The following is a 24,804-nucleotide window of genomic DNA, read 5'->3' on the forward strand; positions in this document are numbered from 1 at the left end:
AGGGGGCTCCCACTGGGGCTGCACCACAGTGTATTGAGAGCATGCGCTTTGCATATTCAATGACAGCTGTGCTCTGTTCCTGTGATCAGAGTTCATCATCCAGTATGAAGAGAACCACTGGGAACCAGGGAAGTGGAAGGAGCTTCTACGAGTGGCTAGCAGCCAGTTCTCAGCCCCCTTGACGGTCTACGGCCACATTAACTACCAGTTCAGAGTCATCGCTGTCAATGCTATAGGGAGAAGTCATCCCAGCATACCCTCCGAAAGATATAAGACACCTCCTTGTGGTAGGGATACCTGTGATCCTTTGAGACTTGCTTTTGTAACATGTTTTCATTCCATCTTGGCTGTCCTTGGTTGACCTTGGACTTGTTTGAAGTGCCTGTCTCAGTGCCTTTGTGGGGATTTACCTTGAGAAAATTATACAGATGTCTATAAAAGCTCCATAAATTTTAATGCTCTTTTAAGCGAGCGCTGTCTCGAACTATCAATGACTGCTTGCTCGTCATTATGTATGATACACTTTGGCAGTGTTAGAGGGCAATGGTATTATTGACTGAGACAGATGTTAAATAATTCATATTCACATTTGTACAGCTCCCGACAGGAACCCAGAAAACATTAAGATTGAGGGTTACCTGCCACATCAGATGGACATCAGCTGGGAGGTAATAAAATGCAAACAGCATTGTCAAACAATTTGAATGCATATGCATATATGCATGGCTTGAAGCAAGAAAAAGGCAAACACCCTCACGCAAACAGAACAAAATGTTTCTGGAGCTCCTATGAAGTCTGGTTTCACATAGTTTTAAAGCCATAGCAACTTAATTTGCACTGGCAGTCAAATCTCCATTCACTTATTTATGAGTCAAAATTCCTTCAGATTGCAATTCTGAAGGAAAGCCAAGCGAGACACCCCAGAAACTATCCCACGCCAAATTTCGCAAACCCATCAGCAAATGTCTCTTGCACTCTTCCACTCTTTTCAAATGTTCCAAATGCTCAGTAATGTTTGCAGTGCACTGACCCACTTTTCCCTTTAATCACCAGCCACTCTTGCCTGTGCAGCACAACGGTCCCGGTCTGGAATACAAACTGAGCTACAGGCTCCTGGGTGTCGAGGACAGTTGGAAAGAACAGATGGTGAAGAGACACTCATTTGTGGTGCGAGACACCCCAACGTTCGTCCCCTACGAGGTCAAGATCCAGGCCTTCAATGACCACGGGTGGGCACCAGAACCCAGAGTGGTGACTGGTTATTCCGGGGAAGACTGTGAGTGTAACAGCTCGTTAATGCATTCATCTCACAGTCGTGTGACACTGCCACGATTAGCCAATAATAAACACTTAAGATAGGAGATTAGTTGGGAGAGTGGTTTAATCCACTCTTTACCAGGATCAGTCATTTCTGCTGAGCTTTTACATTGTGCTTTTAGGGATTAGACATTCTTAGCCAAACACTTATGTGGTTATCTTTTGTTTTATTCAATTTTCATAATTTTCTTGTCTCTATAGTCGACATTTGGCATTGTCTAGAGGATAATGCAACAGGTTGGGCTGATTTTTTCCCTTTTATTCCTGCACCAAAAAGGTTATCCCTGTTATTCCTGTTGCAAAGTGCAGGGATGCAAACTTGTCTCCTTTCAGCTAAAATTATGTCGTTTCTGAATCCAAAATAGTGTGATTCATGTAGAACCGATGAGTTTTGAAAAGCCACAGAACTGCTCAGAAAAACTGCTCCATAAGAACCCCGTCACTGTAAGTGTGCATTTTAAATCCAACAAATGCAATCATCTTCGCAAATTTGTAATGAGAATCAGGGCTTGACATTAACACCTACTGGATTTCAGCAGTGGCTTGTAACAGGATCACTCATACTAGCCACTTTGGCGGGTTGAATTTTATATATAATATACATGTTTCAGTTGAAGTCTTTTAAAAAGGAAAATCGTAGAAGAGCAATGTAGTGTTGTTAAAAATATTGATTTTTCTATACATATCGACACTGAAATATCTGAAAAGCTTCCAATACATTTTCCGTAGAATACACGATACCAGCTGCGCTTTCTCGCTCTCTCATCTCTCCGAGTTGACGCAAAAGCCTGCCTCCCCTCACTCACTCGTTTCATTGGCTCCGTATGAATATTGTTGGTGTTACAGGGCTTTAATTTCGGTGTGGGATTGCATGTATTGCGCATAATTTCACTTAGTCCAACAGATTTTGTTCTCACAACCAAAGTGTGCACCCAAAAAAGCCACCTCTCAACGCTTAAACAGTCAAACACACACAAAATAATGTCAAAATGCCTGTCTTGGCGAATATTCAGGTAAACATAGTCAGTTACGTTGAGAAAGAAAACTCATGCGTAACAGAATAATAGATCAGTGCTTCAGGTCTTAAAGTGACAGCAGCCTAATATACCTGCTGCCAAATTATGACCTTTTATCGCCCCATATGAGTTTGCATCGCTGAAAAAGCCTTTCCCATGTACCCTCATTTCTCTGACACAGCTTTGTGTTAGCATTAGCGTTTTTCCTGGAAAAAGTGTGTCTAATGTGTCATCCAGTTACAGTCCATTTTTTTCCCCCTCTGTGGCTTTAGTTGCTTCAGGAAACTGTTGTGTATGTGTGAATTTGTGAGATGTTACTCTCTTGTTTAGCCTTAAACATATGTGCGTTCTGTTACCAATTCTAGTGCCCTTGGCTCCTCCTGAGGATGTATCTGTGGAGGTGTTGAACACCACACTGCTGAGGGTCAGCTGGTCACCAGTGCCTCAAACCGCCCTGAGGGGCCATCTTGGAGGATACACTGTGAGTTCCTGACCCTTCCAGCTCAAAGGCCCTGTGTTGCTGATCAATGAGCAACAAACAAGCTATTTATAACAATTAATAGACTCTTTTTATCTCTTTCTGCCTCTCTTTGCACTCTTTGTTTCTTATATATCTCATCAACACCCTCTTCATCCTATCTTTTGCTCCCAGGTGCACTGGTGGCGAACTAAAAGTCTGTTGACCTCTGACAGTATTCCCTCAGAGAGACAGTCTCTCAACATCCCTGGAAACAGGAGTCATACCATAGTGCCAGGACTAAAGCCATTCTCTGAATATAACCTGACTGTCAACGTCTTTAACCGAAGAGGGAATGGGCCCAGCAGCAGTCCCATCTCTTTCACAACTCCACAGGGAGGCAAGAACTCTTTGACAGTAGACACGTTTTAAAATTCAGTGGTTTGAGTGTTTGCTAAGTTCTTGTGTGGATTCGGTTGAATTTTGCACACTTTGTTGTTCGCACATGGTCCAAAATATACTGCTGAACATTAGAAGAAGAATTTACATAGAAAGGAGGCGTGAAAAGAATGACACACAAACAAAATACGATGCAATGCAATGCAAAAGTGGTGCAAGTTTGTAAGGAGTTTCCAAGTTTAATGTTAACATCTTCCCACAGTTCCTAAGAAACCTTACGACCTGAAAGCCACAAACTTTCAGAAAGACTCCATCAAGTTGGTGTGGGCGCCTCCACTCGAAACCAATGGGTTTCTCACGGGATACTTGCTTCAATACCAGACAGGTATGACACTCGCAAATGTGTTTCCTGTTACATCATCTGTCTCAGTTCATTTTATATAAATTATGTGGCTTAACTGTACTAGATCTTTATACTGCTAAGTTTGGGGTCAATACATTTGCATGTTTTAAAAGAAGTTCACAGAGGCTGCATTTATTTATTTAAAACAGTCAAAAACAGTAATATTGTGAAATATTATTACAAATTATATTTAAGTGTCCCTAATATGCTATTTTAATGGTTCCTAATTTAGTTTTGAAGGTCTCCTACAACAGGTTGGCATGCATCAAACATCAAAAAATACTTCCATTTTCTCATAATATACATTGCACATCACTACATTTTTCAATGATTCCCAAACAACTTGTTCGATAATTCACTCTCTCTAAATCCCTCCTTTCCGTGAGCCTATTCTGCTCTGATTGGCCAGATGGCCCAGTCTGTTGTTATTGGTCTACCGCTTTCAGCGCGTGTCGGAAACAAAATGTACATTACCATAATTGAATTTCAGCTCTGGAGGCTTCATAAAGCTCAGCGATTGTACAGTTACAATGGCGCCGATTTTACCATATCAATCCGAGCGCGAGTCCGATGATGAAACATTGGAAGAACTAGTTATTTAACCCGAACCTCCATTCCAAGGACGACTCGAGCAGGACGTTTTTCAGTGATACGCTACTCAGTTTACATTATGAGATGTTGCAACTGTAATTCATCCCTATCAGCATTAACAAGTGTATGACCAACAACAAGCCGATGTGTATATTTCAAATTTATTGCGATGCACATGCGGGAACTGTATCAATAACAGCGCATACGTTAGCCGAGCTCTAACGTGAATGACTGATGCTAAATTAAACAAATCTTGCTCAATCCTTTATCATTACTCAAAGTTGTAAGAACAACAGACAATTAGCATTAATAGACACAATTTTAGGTAATAGCCACCCACAGCTGCTTAGCAGAAGTATTTCAGTAAGACAGTAATAACGTAAGTTAGCCGGTTAGCCGGAAACTTAACACAATATAAAGCACAAAACTACGTATTTTGAACACCCGGTAGAAAATATATGCATCAATAATTAATCATACCTACAGGTTGTGATTCTGAGGAGCAAGTTGGTCCAAATAAAGTGTGTACTGTCCCATCTTTAATGGATAAGCATTTTGCAAATCCCATTTAGACCTCATGGAGATTTGAGAAGAAAGTTTATACTGCTGTTGTATTGCTGTGGTAATTTTAACCACTGACTCTTAAAATCCTCATCATTTGGAAGTGTTTTTGAAGAGAATTTGCTTTTGCAGAGCAGAACACAGCGTCTTCTCGTCATGTACACTACACGAACCAGCTATTGTGTTTGAGGGTGGGTCAAAGTAGACATTGTTCACGGACAGCTAATGAAGGCCATAAGCGGACATTATGCAAATGTGTTACCGTGTTACGTATGCCGGTCACGGAAGTGAGACTGGAATTCCTGACGACTCGTTTAGACAGTTCAGAGTGTATTCTTTTTTTGGGAGACAATAACTTTATTTATCGCGCACTTTCAACTTTGCAGATCGTTTACATTCACATACAGCTATATTATACACTGCATGAATGGGAATGTTCGAAAAACCATAATAGGGGCACTTTAAGGATTTATCTTGGTGGACTAGATCTACTACACTGCTGCTGGCATGAGCAATGCCCAGAATTACAGAACCCTGTAGCAGATCTAGACAGGTGGGGAGAAGGGCTAAAGAAAATTCTCATGGCATGCTGTACTGAGCTGGTCAAGGTCATATGGAATAAAAAAAGGTTGCATAGATAGAAAAGAGAGATTTATTTGGAATAGAAATCTTTTGTAACATTATAAATGTATGTAATTTTGATCAATTTAGTGCATCCTTGATGAATTAAAAATGTTACTGACCCCAATTATTTTTTTATGTTCTTCTTCTAGTTAATGAGACTGTGGGTAAGCTGATCTCTGTGAACATCAGTGCACCAGATACTACAGATTGGGTCTTGCATGATCTACAGGAAGACAACTGGTATAAGTTCTACCTGAGAGCGTGTACGCAGGTGGGCTGTGGGTCCGCCATCAGTGAGGAAGGAAGCACCGTCCCTGAAGCATGTAAGTGTGCCCGGAAGCAACTATAAGCAGAGTCCCAGGAGCTATAATGGATCTGGTGTCAGAATCTAAATTGAAGTGCCCATGCTGAGACACAAACATCTGATACAAGAAAAGTTAGTTTTGTTCTAATTAGCACAGCCGCAAGGTGTTCGAAAGTGATTAAGCAGCAGTTATGGAACTACAGAAGTTGCTGTTGGCAACATCTTGTTGCATAAAGGAGAGTGATAAGATTATTGCTTAAGTCCTCTGATGAATGAAAGGGTGGAATAATGTCTACAGTCTAGTGACCAATGCATTGACCAATCAATGAGGTGCCTTAGTGAAAATATTTGCCTCTAGATGTGTTTTTACTTACTGGATAACTGATTTTGCATCATCATCATTGCATTTCTCTGCCACAATTTCTAGGCCACAATTTTGTTACGTATTACATATTTCTCTCTGTAATGCTCATATTCTCATACTCCATGGGTTTGTTTAAACTGATCTGTCTTCTTATCAACCAACTTTTGTTTCTCATGAACTAGTTTCTATGCCTGAAAATTCACTTCCTGAAGTTTCTACAGTCTCAGCTGAGACTGCGACAGAGAGCTGTATGTATCACATACTGTAGTTTGTAGCATTTTGCAACTTAGTTAGTAGTTAGTAAGTAATTGCTAGGGGTGGGAATCTTTTAGAATCTCAAGATTCGATTAAAATGTATTCTTGGGGTAACGATTCGATTAAAAATCGATTCTCGATTTTGAATCTAATTTCGATTCGATATATGCATAGATTTGATTTTAGATTTGATTCTAAACTTGTTTTTGCCTGAAAAAGAAGGTCTGTGCCCCCAATTGTTTGACATTAAATACCATTATTTAAGGTTATATTCTATTTGTTAAAATTAGGGATGCACTGATGCCACTTTTTTCCAGAACCAGGCCAATACCGATACTTTAATGTTTGGTACTTGCCGATACCAATACCTGTATTTTATTGCATTTGTAATTTTTTTATAAATTAGGTAGAAAAACCAAAGGAATTGAATTTGTTTAGCAAATATATATATTTCCTTCAGTTATGCTTTTAATTCCTATGCAGTTTCATGCTTAATTATGCCTGTTAAAATGTATTGTACAAGCCTACTTTCACTGTTCATTCTGTTGTCATTCTATTCTGTTCATCATAATTTATCTTTCATTTATTAGCACAGTGCATATCTAGAGCTGCTTCAGCAGGGATTTTTTTTCTACTGGCCTGGTTGGGTCAGTGGTTCAGATGTTTAGATACCAGTGAAACATCACAATTCTCCATTACAATGTGTATACTACAGCAAAAACTACTAGCCTAATTAATATACATTTATAACATTATTAAAGACAGTCAGTAATAAAATAAGAACGAATAATCCAATTACAAATAGCACAAATAAATTCAATATAAGATACAAATGAAAGAAACAGTTTGTTTCATGTTGTTTAGGTAGTTCTAATAGTTTTCAGGTACAGAATTTACTGCATCAAATCTTCACTGTATAAAATTACTTGTACAAAAGCAAGAGCAGTGAGTTCTTTATTTTTCCTTTGTTATTTGATTAACATAAAAACACTGCTGTCCCTTTAAGACGGGATCTACATATTCTATGATCTATGGTATTTCTGGTGTCATACTGGTTCATACTGGTATCAGTATCGGTGCATCCCTAGTTAAAATATTGATATGGAACTGTCGTTGTCAAGTAAGCTTCATGTGTCCCCCGTTGCAAGCCTATGTGCTCTCTAAACTGTCCAGGTGCTGCACTGTTCTTTGTTCCGTCAACATCACATTATTAACAGATGTTTAGAATATCGATTTTTGAAATTTATCAATCGATTCGAATCGTTAGAAGATAGAATCGCGATTCATATGTGAATCGATTTTTCCCCCACCCCTAGTAATTGCTTTTTATACAATGTTACTTTTGCAGTGTCCTGCCATGACATCTGCATTTTTGGAGACCTTTAAATGCAGATATATATTAAAGTTATCAGTCAAACATGTCAGCTTATTTGACATACAACTTGAAGTGATTTTGAAACCACTGAAGGAGATATAATGTCAGTTCCCTTGCGATACGGTTCACTCGTACTGCGTCGCAGAGGGAAAACCCTTCCTCCCAGGAACCTTGGAGGAAGAAATAGCAGAGCCAAAGGACTGAGCAGTTGGGCACGAGTGAGCTCTTCTGGCGCGAGCGGCCTGGTCTCGTTCGGGGGATCTGATGAGGATCTTCCTGATGACAGCATGTCATTAGGATCTAAGGATTCGAGCGACACTAGAGCTGGGATGGACGCTGAGTTAATCTATGTCCTCTCAAAAGCAGTCAAGGAGCATGGACTAGAGTGGTCTACTCCTGAGGAGTCCACATGTAGCCGCTTGGATGAATGGTTCCTGCTGGGGTGCCAGCAGGCCCCTCGTCAGAGAGCAGCACCGTTCTTCCCGGAGGTCCATGACGAGCTCACCAAGTCGTGGCGTAACCCCTACTCGGTGTGCCTTCGTACTTCTACCTCCACCACCCTCACAAAAATTGACTGCGCTGAGGAAAAGGACTACGAGAAGCTACTTCTGTCGGACGAAGCCGTGGCCGTGCACCTCTGCCCGCCCACATCGATCGGACGGAAAGCAAAGGTCGCCCATCCGTCCAAGCCCTGTAGGACCACCTCAGCTCTCGCTGGACTTACCTACACTTCGGCTGGACAAGCAGGTTCCACCCTTCACACAATGGTGGTCCTACAGGTCTTTCAGGAGAAGCTGCTCCGTTCCATGGACGAGTCCAGCCCTGACCCTGCGGCGTTTAAGGAGCTGCACACCACGAAAGGACTTAAGGGACTTGGCCCTGCACGCCACGAAAGCAACAGCCCAGACTATCGGAAGAGCAATGGCCAGTTTTGTGGTGTTGGAGCGCCACTTGTGGCTGAATCTGACGGAGATCAAGGACACAGACAAGGCTGCTTTCCTCGACTGCCCAGTGTTTCCCACCAGCCTCAATTCGGCCCTGCGGTGGACAGTTTCACAGAGCACTTTACCGCTGCACAGAAGATGTTGCAGGCTATGCGTTGTTCCTGCCCAAGTGATCCAGTTCCTCCGACCCACAGCGAGTCAGGCTTTTACAGTGTCTTTGTTCTGCAGATCTAAGCACGGCACGCTTGGACTGGGTTCCCATTGCATCGAGTGATGCAGTACGAGTGAACCGTATCGTAAGGGAACTTACTCGGTTACTTACGTAACCTTGGTTCCCTGAGATAACGGGAACGAGTACTGCGTCTCCGGCCATGCTTTCACGCTGTACGGCTTGGCGTTCATCGCTTCAGTCATATTAAACTGATTCTCTAGGGAAGAACGCACGCTTATATAGAGGGATAGCCCTGCCCGTTGGTTTGCGCAGCTCCGTTATTCTATAATCTTAGGTAATCGGAGAAAAAGGAGTTTTCCCATTGTGTCTAGCAACGCAAAACTTGTTCCCGTCATCTCAGGGAACCGAGGTTACATCAGTAACCGAGTACGTTTTGCGAAGTCTGCTTATCTGTCAGATAGTCAAAGCAGTTTGAATTTCTAGAAAATTATAATTTATCTATTTATACATTTTATAGTTTTTTATCTGTACTGTCTTTTTAAGATGAACTGTCAACATCTGAAGTGACATCATCTGAGTTGAGTATGTACCAACAGATTTGTAGCTGTTTTTGTAACCTGAAAACTTAATTAGTATATTTAACCCATACATTATTATGTCTAAAATAACTATGTTATTAGTTACATTAACTGATAACAGCATGGGAAAACATTCTAGTCTTAACATTAGTCATAGTTCCTGTAGTTGTACTAATTTTAAAGTTATAAATAAATAAACAGCTGTTGTTGCTGTTGAATTAGTATTATTGTTGTATCAAAAGTCCCTGCATAACTCCATAATTAATGTAGGAAATAATTATGTATATTCTGCAAAATTTAGCATACTATTCCATCAAAAAAACACTTATTGACAGCTAGCTTGGTTGCTGTTGGCATTTACATTGTCTTTAAAGAGCTGCTCTGTGAGGCAGTAGTACTGTCCATGAAGCTCTGCTAAAGACAGCTGTCTTTCTCAATGCTGACAAAACCAGTCTGGCTGCTGACAGGAACACATCATTCAACAGTGTTCATTTTGTAAAGACCATCTGTATACTCATAGTCCAATTACAAAAAAAAAAAAAAAAAAAAGAAACAGGATTTTTACCTTGATAGGCCCATTTATTTAGCTATTTTGCTTATACATGATGTATTATTAGTTGCATTTAATTATTTGCATTTCACATGCATGTGGTCTGAACTCTCTCTCTCTTGCAGGGCAACCTTTCTCTTTCACCTCACCTAATACAGACACTCCTTCTGTCAATGCCATATTTCCTACCTTAGGTATTCATCCATTCATCTATATATACAGTTAACCATCATTTTCATACCTTCATACATTCAACATTTCCCTACTTAAGTGAAATTTACATTTAAAGTCAACATGAAATCAAAATCGACTGTATTTACATGTTCCTGGTCTTGAATGATTTGTCAGTGCATATTATTGCAAAGAAAGATGTTTGTATTATAATAAATTCAGTTATATAATATAATATAATATAATATAATATAATATAATATAATATAATATAATATAATATAATATAATACTTGTATGATTGACATCACCAGTCTCTTAAAATAGAGATCTGTTAGTTCCGATAAAAGTCATGCCCTAAAATGTTATCTCAAATAAATATCCACTATCCAGTTTCTCTCTGAAATGTTATGTACAGTGTTGGGTAAGTTACTCTAAAAAAAATATTTAAATATTAAAAAAATATGGCATTACTTATTACTAATTACTTTCTAAATCATAAGCATTACATATCAACCTCGACCAGTTGAACAATACAAGGATGGACATGAAACTTCTCTTTTAATTCTTTCAAATTTACTATTTCATGTTGACTTTATCAATGTTTCACTGAGATGAAGCATTTCTGTATACTTTCTTAACACAATCCTATGGTGATGGGTGTGCTGGGTTTCTTTCACAGGAACTAACCTTTTGAGAGTTTTTCCTGTCTTTTGTTCTATATCTTCTTTGTGTATTTCTCTCAGTTGTTCTCAACACATCCACCTTTGTAAGTGACACCTCTGCAAGAATCAGCTGGAGAGCCAGTGGAGAACGGTCTGATTCACAGCTCTATGTTGCAATAATGAATCACCGTAAGAATGTGTCAATCTGCTTTGTCAGGATTCAGTGTTTACAACTGTAGATGTATTTGTAGTGCATTTTAGAAAGTATCTAGGGCTGCAACTAAGAACGATTTTGATGATCAATTAATCTGTTTGTTATTTCTTATATTAAGTGGATATTCAACATGTTGATCAATGTACAGATCAGTGTACAAAGTCTGTATAATGTATGATATATATTATGTGCAAACATGTAAATATAAATGTTATGATTTAAAGTACAGAAAAAAACAAAGCTCTCAGTTTGAAAGCAGCAGTTTACAGTGAATAACCAAAACAAGTAATAATTTTTCAGTAATTCCATGTTTTCTCCTGTAATGTTTGATTAACCAATTGAAATTAATGAAATATTTTTTTTTTAATGAATGAATTATGGTTAAAAGAGCTGTATGCTGTGTACTGCAGGAAAAAAATAAATCTCTAGAATAACGGATAATGTCCTGGAAGAAAATTACTAATCCCAGAGATCTCTATTTAAAAAGTGAATTTGATGTACAACAACAAATTTGGTCTAAGCCAGTGATTTCTCATCCTTTCTTTATTGTGCTCTGTACGAATATTTAAGTTTTTAAGTTTTAATGATAACAGTGACATTCAACCACTTGCTTATATGTAAATGAGCACATTATGAATATAATATAAAATGTGAATAACGTTTCGATGAAGAGTCTCTCAATGATGCCAAACAGCCAGAAAATCCAGACTAACGGATAATGAAATTCATTCTTGACTATTTTCTTTGTGGGTTTTTATTTGCAGCCCTAGTATCAATTTTACTCTGTCTACTTTTCTAACCTTTCAAAGTGAGGCTTTTCACTATCATAGATATCACCTCTTTCTGCTGGGTTGTGGCCTAACGCTATCTGGTTATGCGGTTGTTCCTTCAGGTGATGGTATCTGGCAGCTTTCAGAGGCTTTAAATACATCTAAAGGTTTCCACATCGTTGAAGGGCTCAGCCCAGGAACTGTGTACACAGTCCGGCTGCAGGCTTCACGCAGGGTTGATGGCCCTAGCATTTTTGAAGAGGTTTTCAAGACTAGGAAAGGTGAGAAGTGAGAGAATTTAGCCTGTGGAACAGCATTAGAGGTATCACTGACAGAGTATAGCATGTGATAGTCTTTCTGTGGGTGCATTAGCACTAAGGACATTCAAAGAAAGTTCTCCTATTCCTTTGAGCAAGCGATTAAAATTTATTTTTTTATACTTTATAGGTTTATAAAATGCACTGTAATATATATTTGTGTAATTTATACCAGCAGCTGTGGTTGCCATGCAGCAACATTTTAGGTTTTATAGGCCTGAACTTAAATTTACTGTAAAAAAAAAGAAGAAAAAAAAGAAGTGTATTTCATTAACTGATAAAATGTTAAAGAAATGTTTTTTTTTTTACATTTTCAACTATCTGTAGTGTGTAATGTTGTTGTTTGAGCATGAAAAAGGTCTACTCAAAAGCACAAAGTCACTTAAAAGGAAGTTAAAGTCCTTGCACACTGAATTTTCGCACGTTAAAGAATAAATACAACCTCATGTTTTGTCAATCACGCTTACACACTGCTTCCCAAACTTTCGTCCGGCATAAAAAAATTCGGATCGGGTTCCATTTTCTGCGTTTTTCGCATCCGTAGCAAGCATTTTGAATGATGTTTTACAGTTCAGAGCCACCGAATCACGAATACAGAATAACGCATCTGAAAATTTCGGACTCAGTGTGCAAGGACCTTTATTCTCTATTTCAGTAACACTGTTTCTGAACTCCCTGAAATGCTTCAATTGTAGTCTTGAGTTCTTCTGGGAAGAAACATGTCACAATTTCCCTCATTTAAATAATTTTTGCCCAAGACAAAAAAAATAGGGACAAGGCCTGATTGAGTTGTGTTAGTAGTGTGTTGTCACCATGTTCATTTATGGTAAGGGGTGTGACACTTCTTAAACATGCTCAAAGCAGGTGACCAATCACAACACACTGATCCAGCCGACCAATCAGAGCACATTGCACTTTTCAGAAGGAGGGGCTTCAAAGAGACAGAAACTAAACAGAGCGTTACTGACAGACTGGGAAGAAAGGTGCTGCAACAATGTCAAATATGTGAAAAAATTGTTTTTTTTGAACATTCAAGCAGGAAAAACTATTTTAGTAGAGCCCCAAAACAAAATCAAGACTTTGTAAAAAGGCATAATAGGTCTTCTTTAATATTACTTCATACTCTTGTGTTTTGTATCTGTATTATATGCTGGATAACCACCTTAACCTGTATAATATGCTAAAAAACACCTTACAGGCAGTAAAAGAGACACATGATGAATTAGAGTTCATCACAAGTAGCTTTACGAACAAGCTGAGGTATATACTGAGGTACATATGGTGCACAACAAAAACACAAAACACCATCATGGTATGACAAGTGACACAAATATAGTGGAATAAACGTTTATTAAACATCCTAACAACCTCAAGATTCTCTTTTCTGCAGAGTTTTGCTCCAACCCTAATAACCACAGATATATGTGCTAGATGTAGCGCTTACTGCTCTGCATATCCTTCCGACAAATCAGGATATAAGAAACAAATTATTGAAATTTATTTTCAACAGGACAACATTTCAATTTAGGCTGTGAGACAGCAGCAAAAACAGCCCATTTAAGTCAGCAAGTAGGTTGGAAACATTTGGAAATTAACTTAAATATTTTTGCCACAGTCACAAAAAACAAACAAGTAATTAAAAATGTATATGATCCACAAATGCTCTACTTTGTGTTCTGATTGTTCTCATTTGACAACCCACATCAGAAGTTGCCGCAGGAGCCGTATTTAAAAATGCCATTTGAGGATATGATTGTTTTTATCTTCTAACCCAGCAAGACAGTATTTGTCAATGTTTTCAAGTTGGCATCAGTGTGATTGTGCTCATGAATGACATTTCCCCAAAAACAAACTCTCTTTTGTCCTTGCAGTGTCTAGTAAACAAGCGGCGGGATCCCAGGAGTGGTTTGTGGGGATGATGTGCGCGGGGGCTTTACTAACTCTGCTTGTCCTCATCGGCTGTTTTGTGCTCAAGAACAAAGGCGGCAAGTATGCAGGTAAGACACAAACAGCTTTAGAGGTCACACAGAGCTTCCAAGACCCTGTCCAAGCTCACAGTAGTCTGTAGTCAACAGCTTGGTGATTTTCTGTGGATCTGTCGCACCAACCCATAGACTTATTACTAGCTGCGTCAGAGAGATATCTTGAGATCAGTGAGATTTACTGGCCTGTCCTCATCGGCTCCTACTGTGGTCTTCAGCTTTTTTCATTTTTTTTTTTCACATACTGTATATTTAACCAATATGAAAGGTTTTTAATGGATTCAAGATTTACATCCTGAATTAATTATTATAAAATTTCAAGAACCCTTATGGAGTGTATGCAATTAAGCCTAAGGCATTGCAAGATATAGCTTTAAACACCTTGATCTTTCACTGTGGCTGTTATATACTTTACAATACATTATGTTATATATAGCTTACCAAGCTGAAAAGAATAAATGCTTTTACCAGTAAGGTTATATCTTACATTCAAGTTCAGTTTACACTTTAGTCAGTGTCCTTGATGTGCTTCCATGCAGCAAAATAGGAAATATTCTCACAATTTCGTGAGGAATTGAATGTTTACTCAGCATTTGCAGAGAAAACAAGTGGATGTCAATATGATCTCTTATGAATAACAACAATGTCCTTTTTGAAATGATATCAAGGCAGGAAGTTTCAAAAGCAACTGAGAAATATAAGTAAGCAAAGCACTCTCCTTATTATAGAATAAATAATCTTTCCGAATGTTTTCTTGGCAGTGAAGGAAAAGGAGGAGTCTCCTGCAGATCTGGAATCTCACGGCATGGTAGAAGAAACCCCCTGCGAGTACAGGTCAGAGAGCCACACTAGTTCTGTTATAGATCTCGAGACAAGTTCTTCATCTCACTGAGCTCTTGCTGTAACATCATTTCTTAATGCCTTTATCTCCTGCAAACAAACCCTACATTCATGGCATTTACCTGGAGCCACACGGAAAGCATTGCTCTCACTAGTCTACACACACAGGTAGTGAACGGCAGCTTTGTTTTGTGGAAAAGTGAAGTTGTGTGTGATTATAGTTGTCGTATTGTGTGTAGCTTATAGTACAACTTTAAAAGGTTACCTCAGTTATAGAAAATACCTATTAATGTCTTGGAATTTTCGCATTCTAACATTTCTAAATGAAACATTTTAAAATGATTTCCATGCCTGAAAAGGTCATGGAAATAAATCAAATCAAATCAAATAAAAAGAATCATGGCGAAGTAAATTTTTTATTTATTTATTTATTTTCATTGACTAGATGAAAAACATTGTATAAGTGAAATATTGCTCTTTAAGAATTTTACTGGAGACATTTGCATACCAAGTATAATAATTTATATAATCATACTACTGTTTAGAGTCAGCAATATATTTTTTTAAATGAATACTTTTATCTAGCCCGGACACATACAGTTTATCAAAATTAACAGATTATTTTGCGACAATGTAAAAGTTTTTACTATTTCAAATAAATGCAGTTCTTTTGAAGTTTGAAGTTTCTATTCATCAAAGATTTCCACAAAATTCCACATTGAAAATAATAAGAAATGTTTACAGCAAATCAGCATATTAGAATGATTTCAGAAGGATCATGTGACACTGAAGACTGGAGTAATGATGCTGAAAATTCAGCTTTGATCACAGGAATAAATTACATTTAAATTTGATTCAAATACAAAATAATGTTTTACTAATATTAAATAATGAAATAAATGTAGCCTTGGTGAGCATAAAATACTTCAAATCTTACTGATCCCAAACTTTTGAACATCAATAATCAGAAATGACTGAAAATATGTTGGTAAGAAATTGTGGAAACCATATAAAACGTGTGCAGTTATTATTGGAACATTAACCAGTCATAGCCATGACACTGTGTCACAACCAGGTGCAAACAAGTAGCACATTAAAAACCTGTGTGGAAAAAAGAGCAGAGGCGAGCAAAAGTGGGTTGTGTGCAGTTAGCTTGTATTAATTGCATATGGAGTATCTCGAATCCGTAAATGTGTTTCCATCTCATTACGCTTAGATACCCGTTTTATTCCTCCCTCAGGAAAGAAATGCCGCTTCAGCAGAGGCTCAGAGTCTGATCTGAACGCTACCCTTGTTTAGGGAGTTACAGCACCAGACACACTCGAACATCTGCTAACTGAAGTAACCAGATAGGGAAGTGCGGCCCATACCAGCTGTGGAGTATGACGGGAGCCTCGCAGGCTTTCAAAATTGCATTACTCAGACTTACACAAGGAGGCCACTGATTTATTACACTTTTGAGAATAGAAGAGCTGGTTTATCATGTTACGCCATTGATGATATTCATTTGATGAAATGAAATATGATATAGCGCATTGAATTCTGGGATACTAATATATTATAGATAGAAGAGGTGGACAGATAAAGGAGGGAAGAAATTTAAACTAATCTGTCAGTAGTTATTGAAAGAGAAATGCTGAATGAAAATATACAGTATATATAGTAGTAGTGTAGTAGTAGGCGAAATGAATATCTCTTAAAGGACAATTCCGGTATTTAACACTGTGAGTCTATTTTGTAGTTTGTTTTGGATGAACAAGAGTGGTGGACAAAGAAATTTTGACAATGGTTCCTGTCTCGACTTTTTGACTATTTTAGAATCGCCCATGACCGCTTTAGAATGGGAGTCTATGGCCATGCACAAACATGCCCTTAAAACAACCCTTAATGTTCGTTTTCAAAACTGTTCAACTCACCGAGTGGTTAGTGGTGTTCGTTGATGTTCCAAAACAAGTAGCATAGCGAAATACAGTTTCTGTCGTGTTTTATTTGGCATTTTGTAAAATCCCATTGATTTCCGTTGGAGGAAAGGGGGCTGTTTACATTTGATTGTAGTCTTTTAGGTCTTTTCTCTGTCTCTCAGAAGGCTAGCGTGAGCAGAGCAACGGAAGTTGCCGAAGAGCGGAAGTTTATACGCGGTTGTGAGGTATCTGAAAAAATAGTTCCACTATAGAAAAATAAACGGATTGAAATCATACATTGCGCCGATATATTTGTTTTTAATCATCAACGAACACCACTAACCACTCGGTGAGTTGAACAGTTTTGAAAACGAACGTTAAGGGTTGTTTTAAGGACATGTTTGTGCATGGCCATAGACTCCCATTCTAAAGCGGTCATGGGCAATTCTAATATAGTCAAAAAGTCGAGACAGGAACCATTGTCAAAATTTCTTTGTCCACCACTCTTGTTCATCCAAAACAAGCTACAAAATAGACTCAAAGTGTTAAATACCGGAATTGTCCTTTAACAAGGCCACATATTAAGGTCTGGGTAGATTAGATGGTAAGCAAACAATTAGTTCTCGTAATCAACATGTTGGACGCAGGAGAAATGGGCAGGAATAAAGATCTGTGCGACTCTGACAATGGCCGAATTGTTATGGCAAGGCGACTGAGTCAGAGTGTCTCTGAAATGGCAAGGCTTGTGTGTTGCTCCCGGTCAGAAGTGGTGAGAATTTATCAACAGTGGTCCGAGGAGAGACAAACCACAAATCGATGACAGTGTGTTGGGCGCCCAAGGCTCATCGATGCACGAGGGCCACGAAGGCTATCCCGTCTGGTCCGAGCCGACAGAACAGAATTCACACAAAATTGTAATGATGGTTATGGGATGTATGTGTCAAAACACAGTGCATCGCATTTTGCTGTGTATGATGACCCCTGTCCACCGTCGAAAACACCTACAATGGGCGTGCAAGACTTGAACTATCTGCATATACGTACATGAATGTTCAAAAGTTTGGGGTCAGTAAGATTTTTCTTTAAATTAATACTTTTTTTTCAGCAAAGACACATTTCGAATCTTACAAACGACTTATATTGCCAATAAATGCTGTTTTTTCTCTTATGAATTATGAATCTCTGTGTGTGTGTGTGTCTGTGTGCGTGCGTGCCAACAGATTATGCTAAAATGATCTTTATCTGCACCAATTAATCAGCAAAGGATGACGCAAAACAGTTCCCATTGTTCAATGTCCTATTGTGGTCAGCAGGACTATTATTTCTAAAATGAAGAGGACAAATGTCAGTTTATCCTAATACATTTTCCGTCTGGATTTATTTTAGCGCTATCCGAGATGTTGTGGCATCTCATAGTAATTGGGAGCTTACGAGGTGACCCCCCGTCTCCTTACAGACACCTGCTTTCTGGCAGTGTGCCTGTTCTCAAATTGGCAGCTAATTTCGGTTTGTCCCATCATTCCTAAGGGACTAAAGTGACCTGACAGGCTGTTTGTCTACAGGCACACAAAAGAGTCTCTTAAGTCAGTCCTCTCATTGGCTGGTGTGTCCGGTTCTCTTTGATTTTTCTCTCTATTTAGTTTCGAGAATTTCCATCAGGCCTTGAAGTCTTTGCAATTAGTAATTAGCAGAAAGCGGTGATTGCATCCTTCGCCTACACCCCTCCATCCTTGCCCACACTGTCTACCAGCCTTGACTAGGATCATCCTCTTTGTCACTCTGAGCTGAATTTGACTCGTTTTTCTTGGTGTTTGACAGTGACAATGATGAGAAGCCGCTGAAAAGCAGCCAGCAATTGCTCAGAGACATCAACGAGGATGATAGCAGTGGGGACAGCTCTGTGATATCAGACGATGAGGACTGCGAGTTCAACGAAGACGGGTCGTTCATCGGCGAGTACTCGGGAAACAAGCGCAGGGCGTCCGTGGAGGTGAACGGACACACCCCTGGGACTTCCTAATGCTGGTTCAGTCTTATGAACTTTTAAACAATTTAACAGGGAGAAAAAAAAGTTTTTTTGTATGATGTGCCTTGGAGGTTTTTTTTTGTTTTGTTTTTGCACGAATGACCACTTCTTTACAGTATTAATATGAAGGGTGATGGCAGGTTATAATTCTGCACAACATCAAAATTATGCCATTATTTACTCATCACTATGTTGTTTCAAACTCAAGTTGTGACTTTCTGAGACGTTTAGCAGAATGTTCAAGTAGCTCTTTCCATACAATACAAATAAATGGCAACCAGGGGCTGCAAAACTCCAAACGTAGACTCATTAGCTATATTCAAAGTCTTTCATATGATATGGAATTTAAGTCATTACTCTCAAATCTCATTCACATTTGCGCATATTCAAATATGGCACATCAAGTAATATCACACTAGGTTTGACATCAATGCTGAAAGACAGAAAGACAAAAAGAAAGAAAGAAAGAAAGAAAGAAAGAAAGAAAGAAAGAAAGAAAGAAAGAAAGAAAGAGAAAGAAAGAAAGAAAGAAAGAAAGAAAGAAAAAGAAAGTCATACAGGTTTCCATAACGGTGAGTAAATGAAGACAGAATATACATTGTTTGGCGAGCTAGTTGTTTAAAGGGGTCATATAATGGTACATGCACTTTTACAAGTTGATTGTTCTGAAATGTGTGTTGGCAGTGCCTGTACACAACCATCATTTAATGATAAAAATCCATCCAGTGTTTTTTTTTTAAATCTCCTTATATGTTTTCCCCGTCTCAAATCGAGCCGTCTGACTGTGTGACGTCACACGGTCGGACGCCCCTCCCACGATTGTTAATTGACAGCAGCGTTTCAACACAGACCCGCCCTGAGCGAGCTGTCATCATAGTCCGCCATTGTTGATACACTGGAGCAGAATGGCGTCTAAGCGATTGTGGTGTTCTGTTCTTGGGTGTAATAACGAACACAGCAGTCATTTTGATGTTCCTAAATCCGAACCGCTGAAGACGCAGTGGCTGAGTTTTGTTTTCGAAGGGAATATTCTCCACGATCAACGTCAGTGCTTTCATTTTGCGTAATTTCTCACCAGACTGCTTTATAAACGAGAACATTGAAAAAGGTATTAGCTCCTGTCTGAGTATGTGTTGTTTATGTGCCTAATGACTGTCATAGTCTCACAGATGGGTTATTTTTTAAACAGATCAGTAAAATGTTTGTGCTTCAGCCCTGACAGTTGTACCCAACACTGCATAGATAACGTTACGCATCACTGACAAGCCTACATTTACCGAAAAAAAGTTTTTCATGACCATTAGCTGTAACAACAATCTGTCAATGAACTAACGTATACATCAGTAAGCACATAGCTTTCGTATCTCACTACTCTAACGTTACCCTGCCAGTACACACAGAGATAACGTCAGATCAAAGTGACATTACGTTAACCAACCATTCAGAAACGTCCTGTTCGAGCCTTAATTGTCGAACTTCTTCGGGGGCCGTCATCTTGTTCCGGTTCAAAATTCCGGCACTCACAAAATGAGTGATTTCTTACAATACTAATGAGAATTTTTAATTAAAGTATATTACAAACTTTTCATTTAGACCCTAAAGAATCATATTAACTTGTACAAAAATGGCATTATATGACCCCTTTAACAAATCACTTTTGGTTTTATAAAACATGGTCCCACTTTATATTAAGTGTCTTTATGTACTAACATTTAAATTAATAATTTGATACAATGCACTTATTGCGTACTGTATATACTACATGATTTTGCATTGTATTTATATTTAAAAAATACCTGCATGTAATTACATATGTAATTAAAGGGATAGTTTACCCAGACATTTAAATTCTGTCATCATTTACTCACCTTAATGTTGTTCCAAACCTGTATGAGTTTATTTCTTCTGTTGAACACAAAATATATTTTAGAGATTGTTGGTAACCAGACAGTTGACGGTAGCCATTGACTTTCATAGTATTTATTTCCCTGTTCAACAGAAATTCATACAGGTTTGGAACAACATGAGGGTGAGTAAATGATGAGAGCATTATTATTTTTGGGGGTGAACTATCCCTTTAATTTCTGTAACTACATCTATAATGACACTGTTGAACTTTCCCTTACATCTTAACTCGCACTTAAACCTAGCCATACCACCAAACCTGTCCCAAACCTTACCTCAATAGCAGCTCAAGTGTTTTGCAATACAACATGATCACAATAAGTATTATTATTTTTTATGTAAGTACATGGTAGTTACATAAAAGATCCCTAATATAAAGTGTGACCTGAAACATTATTTGCAGGTTTACTCAACAACAAAACAAACAGGTTTATGCACCTTAGAATTAATGGGGATTACACGTTTGCGGTTGGATTAGGTAACGTTTTTCACTTTTCCTGCTGAAGAAAAATAAATAATTCATGGCCTGTCACAAAACTGATATCTTGACAGCACAATTTTCGGTTACATGTTCGCTTGTGTGGGCAATCACGTAACCTCTCTGCACACCTCTCAGCAAAATACTGACACAATGCAACAAAACAATTATGTTATGACTCTTCAGTATATCTACAAAAACATATTTCTGTTTAACAATGTATTTGATTAAAACTGACATTGGCGCTGCCATGGGGGAAAAAAGAAATCTTTGAGAAAGGTCAACTTTGAGTGGTTAGATACCATATTTTTTATATAGTATTAATATGTTAAAATATGATTTTGCGCATTGAAGCTACTGCCATAAGGGGGTTTATGTTATCAGTAATGTGCTAAGATTGCCCTATTAGCTTCTTGAAACTCTAAAGATTCAAGTATGATCGTCAGTATACTTTTGGTGTATTCAGCAAATCTTTTCCCTTTTTTTTATATTCTGTTTCACCTCCAAAATGAGATGATACAAGAAGAAGGGTTTGTATATCATCAAAATCCATGTTTCTAATAATATATTACGTCCGGGCCGCAATCCAACGTAATGTCAATCCAACTTCAAATCCTGCTAACATATTTATTATTACGAGATTAAAAAAGCCCTTCTGCTGAAATATTTTTTTTTTTTTTTTTTTTTTTTTTTTATTAGTTGAGAGATTCCACTGTAGAAATTCTCATCTGTTCTTGCACTGTACATACTGTACCTGTAGATAATGTCTTTGTTGTTGTTTTCTTTTCTCTTTTTTTTTCATTTTGAAAATGTTGCTTATACTAAAGACTAAGGAGTTTTTGAATAGAATTTTCTGTGCAAAATGTTCATCTTTATGATATCTTCAGGCCTGAGAAATATGTTTTCCTCTCATTTGCTATATTTTGTATTCATGCACAATACTATGAAATGTTGACTATCAAGACACATTCTGTTACACTGAACCTCAATGATTTCAGGTCCCACCACAGAAACAAATATAACAATAAAAATGACTATTAAACATTTTGTTTTTACATCTATTCTATATAATGATCTTAAATTGAGATTATATTTCTATTATTAATATTTAACATTCTGATTCCAGGACAACTGAAAAAAAGGCATCAGAAATTCAGGTAAACTGTTTCCATGGAACTGTATGGGACTTAAGATAAAGGCTTTTCAAGGAATCTCCCCCCTTTGTAATAAGTTATTACATGCTCTTGTGGAAAGTGCCATGTGACCTTTGACCTTGTACAATGTGTGTCTCCACAATACAGCTGTGCACCAATTAAAAGACAGACAGAGGTTGTGAGGGCACAACCTCTACAATTATAACCAGTGCTCAAGTGCATCCTGATGAATATGAACCCGTCCCACAAGGCTGAAAAGGACTAGGACATGTACAAGAGGGTCACCAGATCACGATCATTACATATAAAACACACTGGCCAAGAGTCAATGGAGTGGACAGTAAATTGACATTCAAGTTATTTTGCCTCCTAGACTTTAGCAATGAAAATGTTACAAGTAACAGAAATGAGCAAATGTCAGGGCATGTCAGAACACCTCCAGGGCCCAGAAAACACCTCAGACCCCAGAGGGTTAAGATTCCAAAGTGCAAAACCAGATAGACTTTTGTAATATTGTATAGATCAGAAGTCTCCAAAGATGGTGTAAAGAAAAATGCAAATTTGAATTTAAAAACAAATCATTTAAACCAAAGCTACAATATTGAAGCCAAAGTTCGGTTCAATGTTTCATGTCCCTCCCACATTGAAATATATAAAAGTGCCACAATTTTAGAGGTTCCTTTGGACAAAGGCATCTGCTAAATGACTAAATGTAAATGTTTGTAGGTCTCCTACACTAGATTTACTTGCATCAAAGGTAAATAATAATAATAATGATAATAATCCTCTCATAATATGCAGCATCATTTATTTTCGCACGGTCTCTGAAACGGTTTGATAAAGGATTCCCCATAAACCCCTCCTTGATGAGAGTCTACTCTGCTCTGATTGGTCAGATGACCCAGTCTGTTGTGATTGGTCTTCTCTGCTCTGATTGGTCAGATGACCCAGTCTCCTGAGATTGGTCTACTCTGCTCTGATTGGTCAGATGACCCAGTCTCCTGAGATTGGTCTACTCTGCTCTGATTGGTCAGATGACCCAATCTGCTGAGATTGGTCTACTCTGCTCTGATTGGTCAGATGACCCAGTCTCCTGAGATTGGTCTACTGCAGAATCCGACACCTGCGCCTTGCACTCGCAAGACTTTTTTGACATACCTCAGCATGACATCAGAGCCAGGACACTTGGACACATTTCTAACCGGCATGCATCTTGCGGTGATCACCGGTGATCGGTTCTGCGCAGATTTTGCTCATCTCAATCAAGCCTACTAACTCCATTTATCATGCACTTTGATCATTGAAACTTTGCAGGCTTTTTACATTCACAAACAGCTACAGTATATTACACACAAGGGGCCCTATTTTAACGATCTGAAACGCAAGTGTCAAGCGCAAAGCGCAAGTAACTTTGTGGGCGGGTCTCGGCGCTGTTGCTATTTTCCCGGCGGGATAAATGACTCTTGCGCCGGGCGCAAATCTAAAATGGGTTGGTCTGAAGTAGCTTCATTATTCATAGGTGTGGTTTGGGCGTAACGTGAAATAAACCAATCAGAGCGTCATCTCACATTCCCTTTAAGAGCAGACGCGCTTTTTCCACAGCGGATTGCTATTGTAACGGCGGATTTGCCAGGCGCGCGCCAGGAGCGGTTCACAGCCAAGGAGAGCAACGCTCTCATCACGGCCGTAAAAGAGAGAAGTTACATTGAAATGGAGAAACCCACCCAAATTAACTTCGGTTAAACAGGCGTATGATAATTTGGGTAAATGTGTAAGCTAGATGTATGCTTTTATAATAAATTGTCTATCTCTCTATCTATCTATCTATCTATCTATCTATCTATCTATCTATCTATCTATCTATCTATCTATCTATCTATCTATCATCTATCTATCTATCTATCATCTATCTATCTATCTATCGTAATAATGTATGATTTGCAAAAATGAAAACTGCTGCTTCTGTGTAGATGAGAGAATCAAAGTGCGCGTTGTGCACACGCTACATTGATTATGGCCAAGCATGCGCCCTTAAAATAGCATATGAATAACATGCGCAACGCGCCACTGACTTTAAACTATTTTTTCCTGGTTAGTGGAATTGTTTTCTAAACCTGCAAAATAGCATGAAGGAACGTTTGCGCCAGAACACGCCTCCTCTTTGCGCTGAACCGCCCTGGGGAGCGCAAGTGTATTTCCTAACTTACCGACGTGCTTCTGTGGAGGGAAAAGTCCGCTTTGCGCGGGTGCAAAATAGGAATGATACATGCGTCGGTGTACAAAGTCACTTGCGCTGGGTGCAAGATAAGGCCCTATAAAGGTAATGTCCAAAAAGCATAATATGGGCACTTTAAGTAAAACGAAAATGCACAGGATATACAGTAACAATGTACATCAGTAATTATTATTTTAATGTCATAAAAAACACAGGCTTAAAATTCAGCACTCAATGTATACAGTATGTTATGCCA

The 24,804-nt window shown here is 38.5% G+C and overlaps 1 protein-coding gene and 1 long non-coding RNA gene across 7 annotated transcripts in view; both read left to right on the plus strand.

Annotated features, from left to right (window-relative positions):
• chl1a (cell adhesion molecule L1-like a) overlaps positions 1-18,873 on the plus strand; it is a 65,253-nt gene extending 46,380 nt beyond the window's left edge. For 5 of the 6 annotated variants that reach the window (XM_082145001.1, XM_082145000.1, XM_082144999.1 and 2 more), the window contains 13 exons: positions 90-287; positions 598-668; positions 1,054-1,276; positions 2,699-2,814; positions 2,986-3,190; positions 3,452-3,574; positions 5,518-5,691; positions 10,036-10,104; positions 10,828-10,935; positions 11,853-12,011; positions 13,919-14,044; positions 14,791-14,863; positions 18,589-18,873. In XM_082145001.1, the coding sequence (XP_082001127.1) occupies positions 90-287; positions 598-668; positions 1,054-1,276; positions 2,699-2,814; positions 2,986-3,190; positions 3,452-3,574; positions 5,518-5,691; positions 10,036-10,104; positions 10,828-10,935; positions 11,853-12,011; positions 13,919-14,044; positions 14,791-14,863; positions 18,589-18,790 (1,847 nt within the window). In that variant the 3' untranslated portion in view covers positions 18,791-18,873. The remainder of the gene's footprint in view (positions 1-89; positions 288-597; positions 669-1,053; positions 1,277-2,698; positions 2,815-2,985; positions 3,191-3,451; positions 3,575-5,517; positions 5,692-10,035; positions 10,105-10,827; positions 10,936-11,852; positions 12,012-13,918; positions 14,045-14,790; positions 14,864-18,588) is intronic. The other variant, XM_082145004.1, reaches the window with a different exon arrangement.
• LOC309480713 lies at positions 6,226-10,018 on the plus strand. The gene is made up of 2 exons (XR_014199747.1): positions 6,226-6,284; positions 9,326-10,018. It is a non-coding gene; the product is annotated as an uncharacterized lncRNA (long non-coding RNA).
• Positions 18,874-24,804: the final 5,931 nt, after the last annotated feature.

This window comes from Leuciscus leuciscus, assembly GCF_965113295.1.
Source record: "Leuciscus leuciscus genome assembly, chromosome: 18".
Taxonomy (NCBI): Eukaryota; Metazoa; Chordata; class Actinopteri; order Cypriniformes; family Leuciscidae; genus Leuciscus; species Leuciscus leuciscus.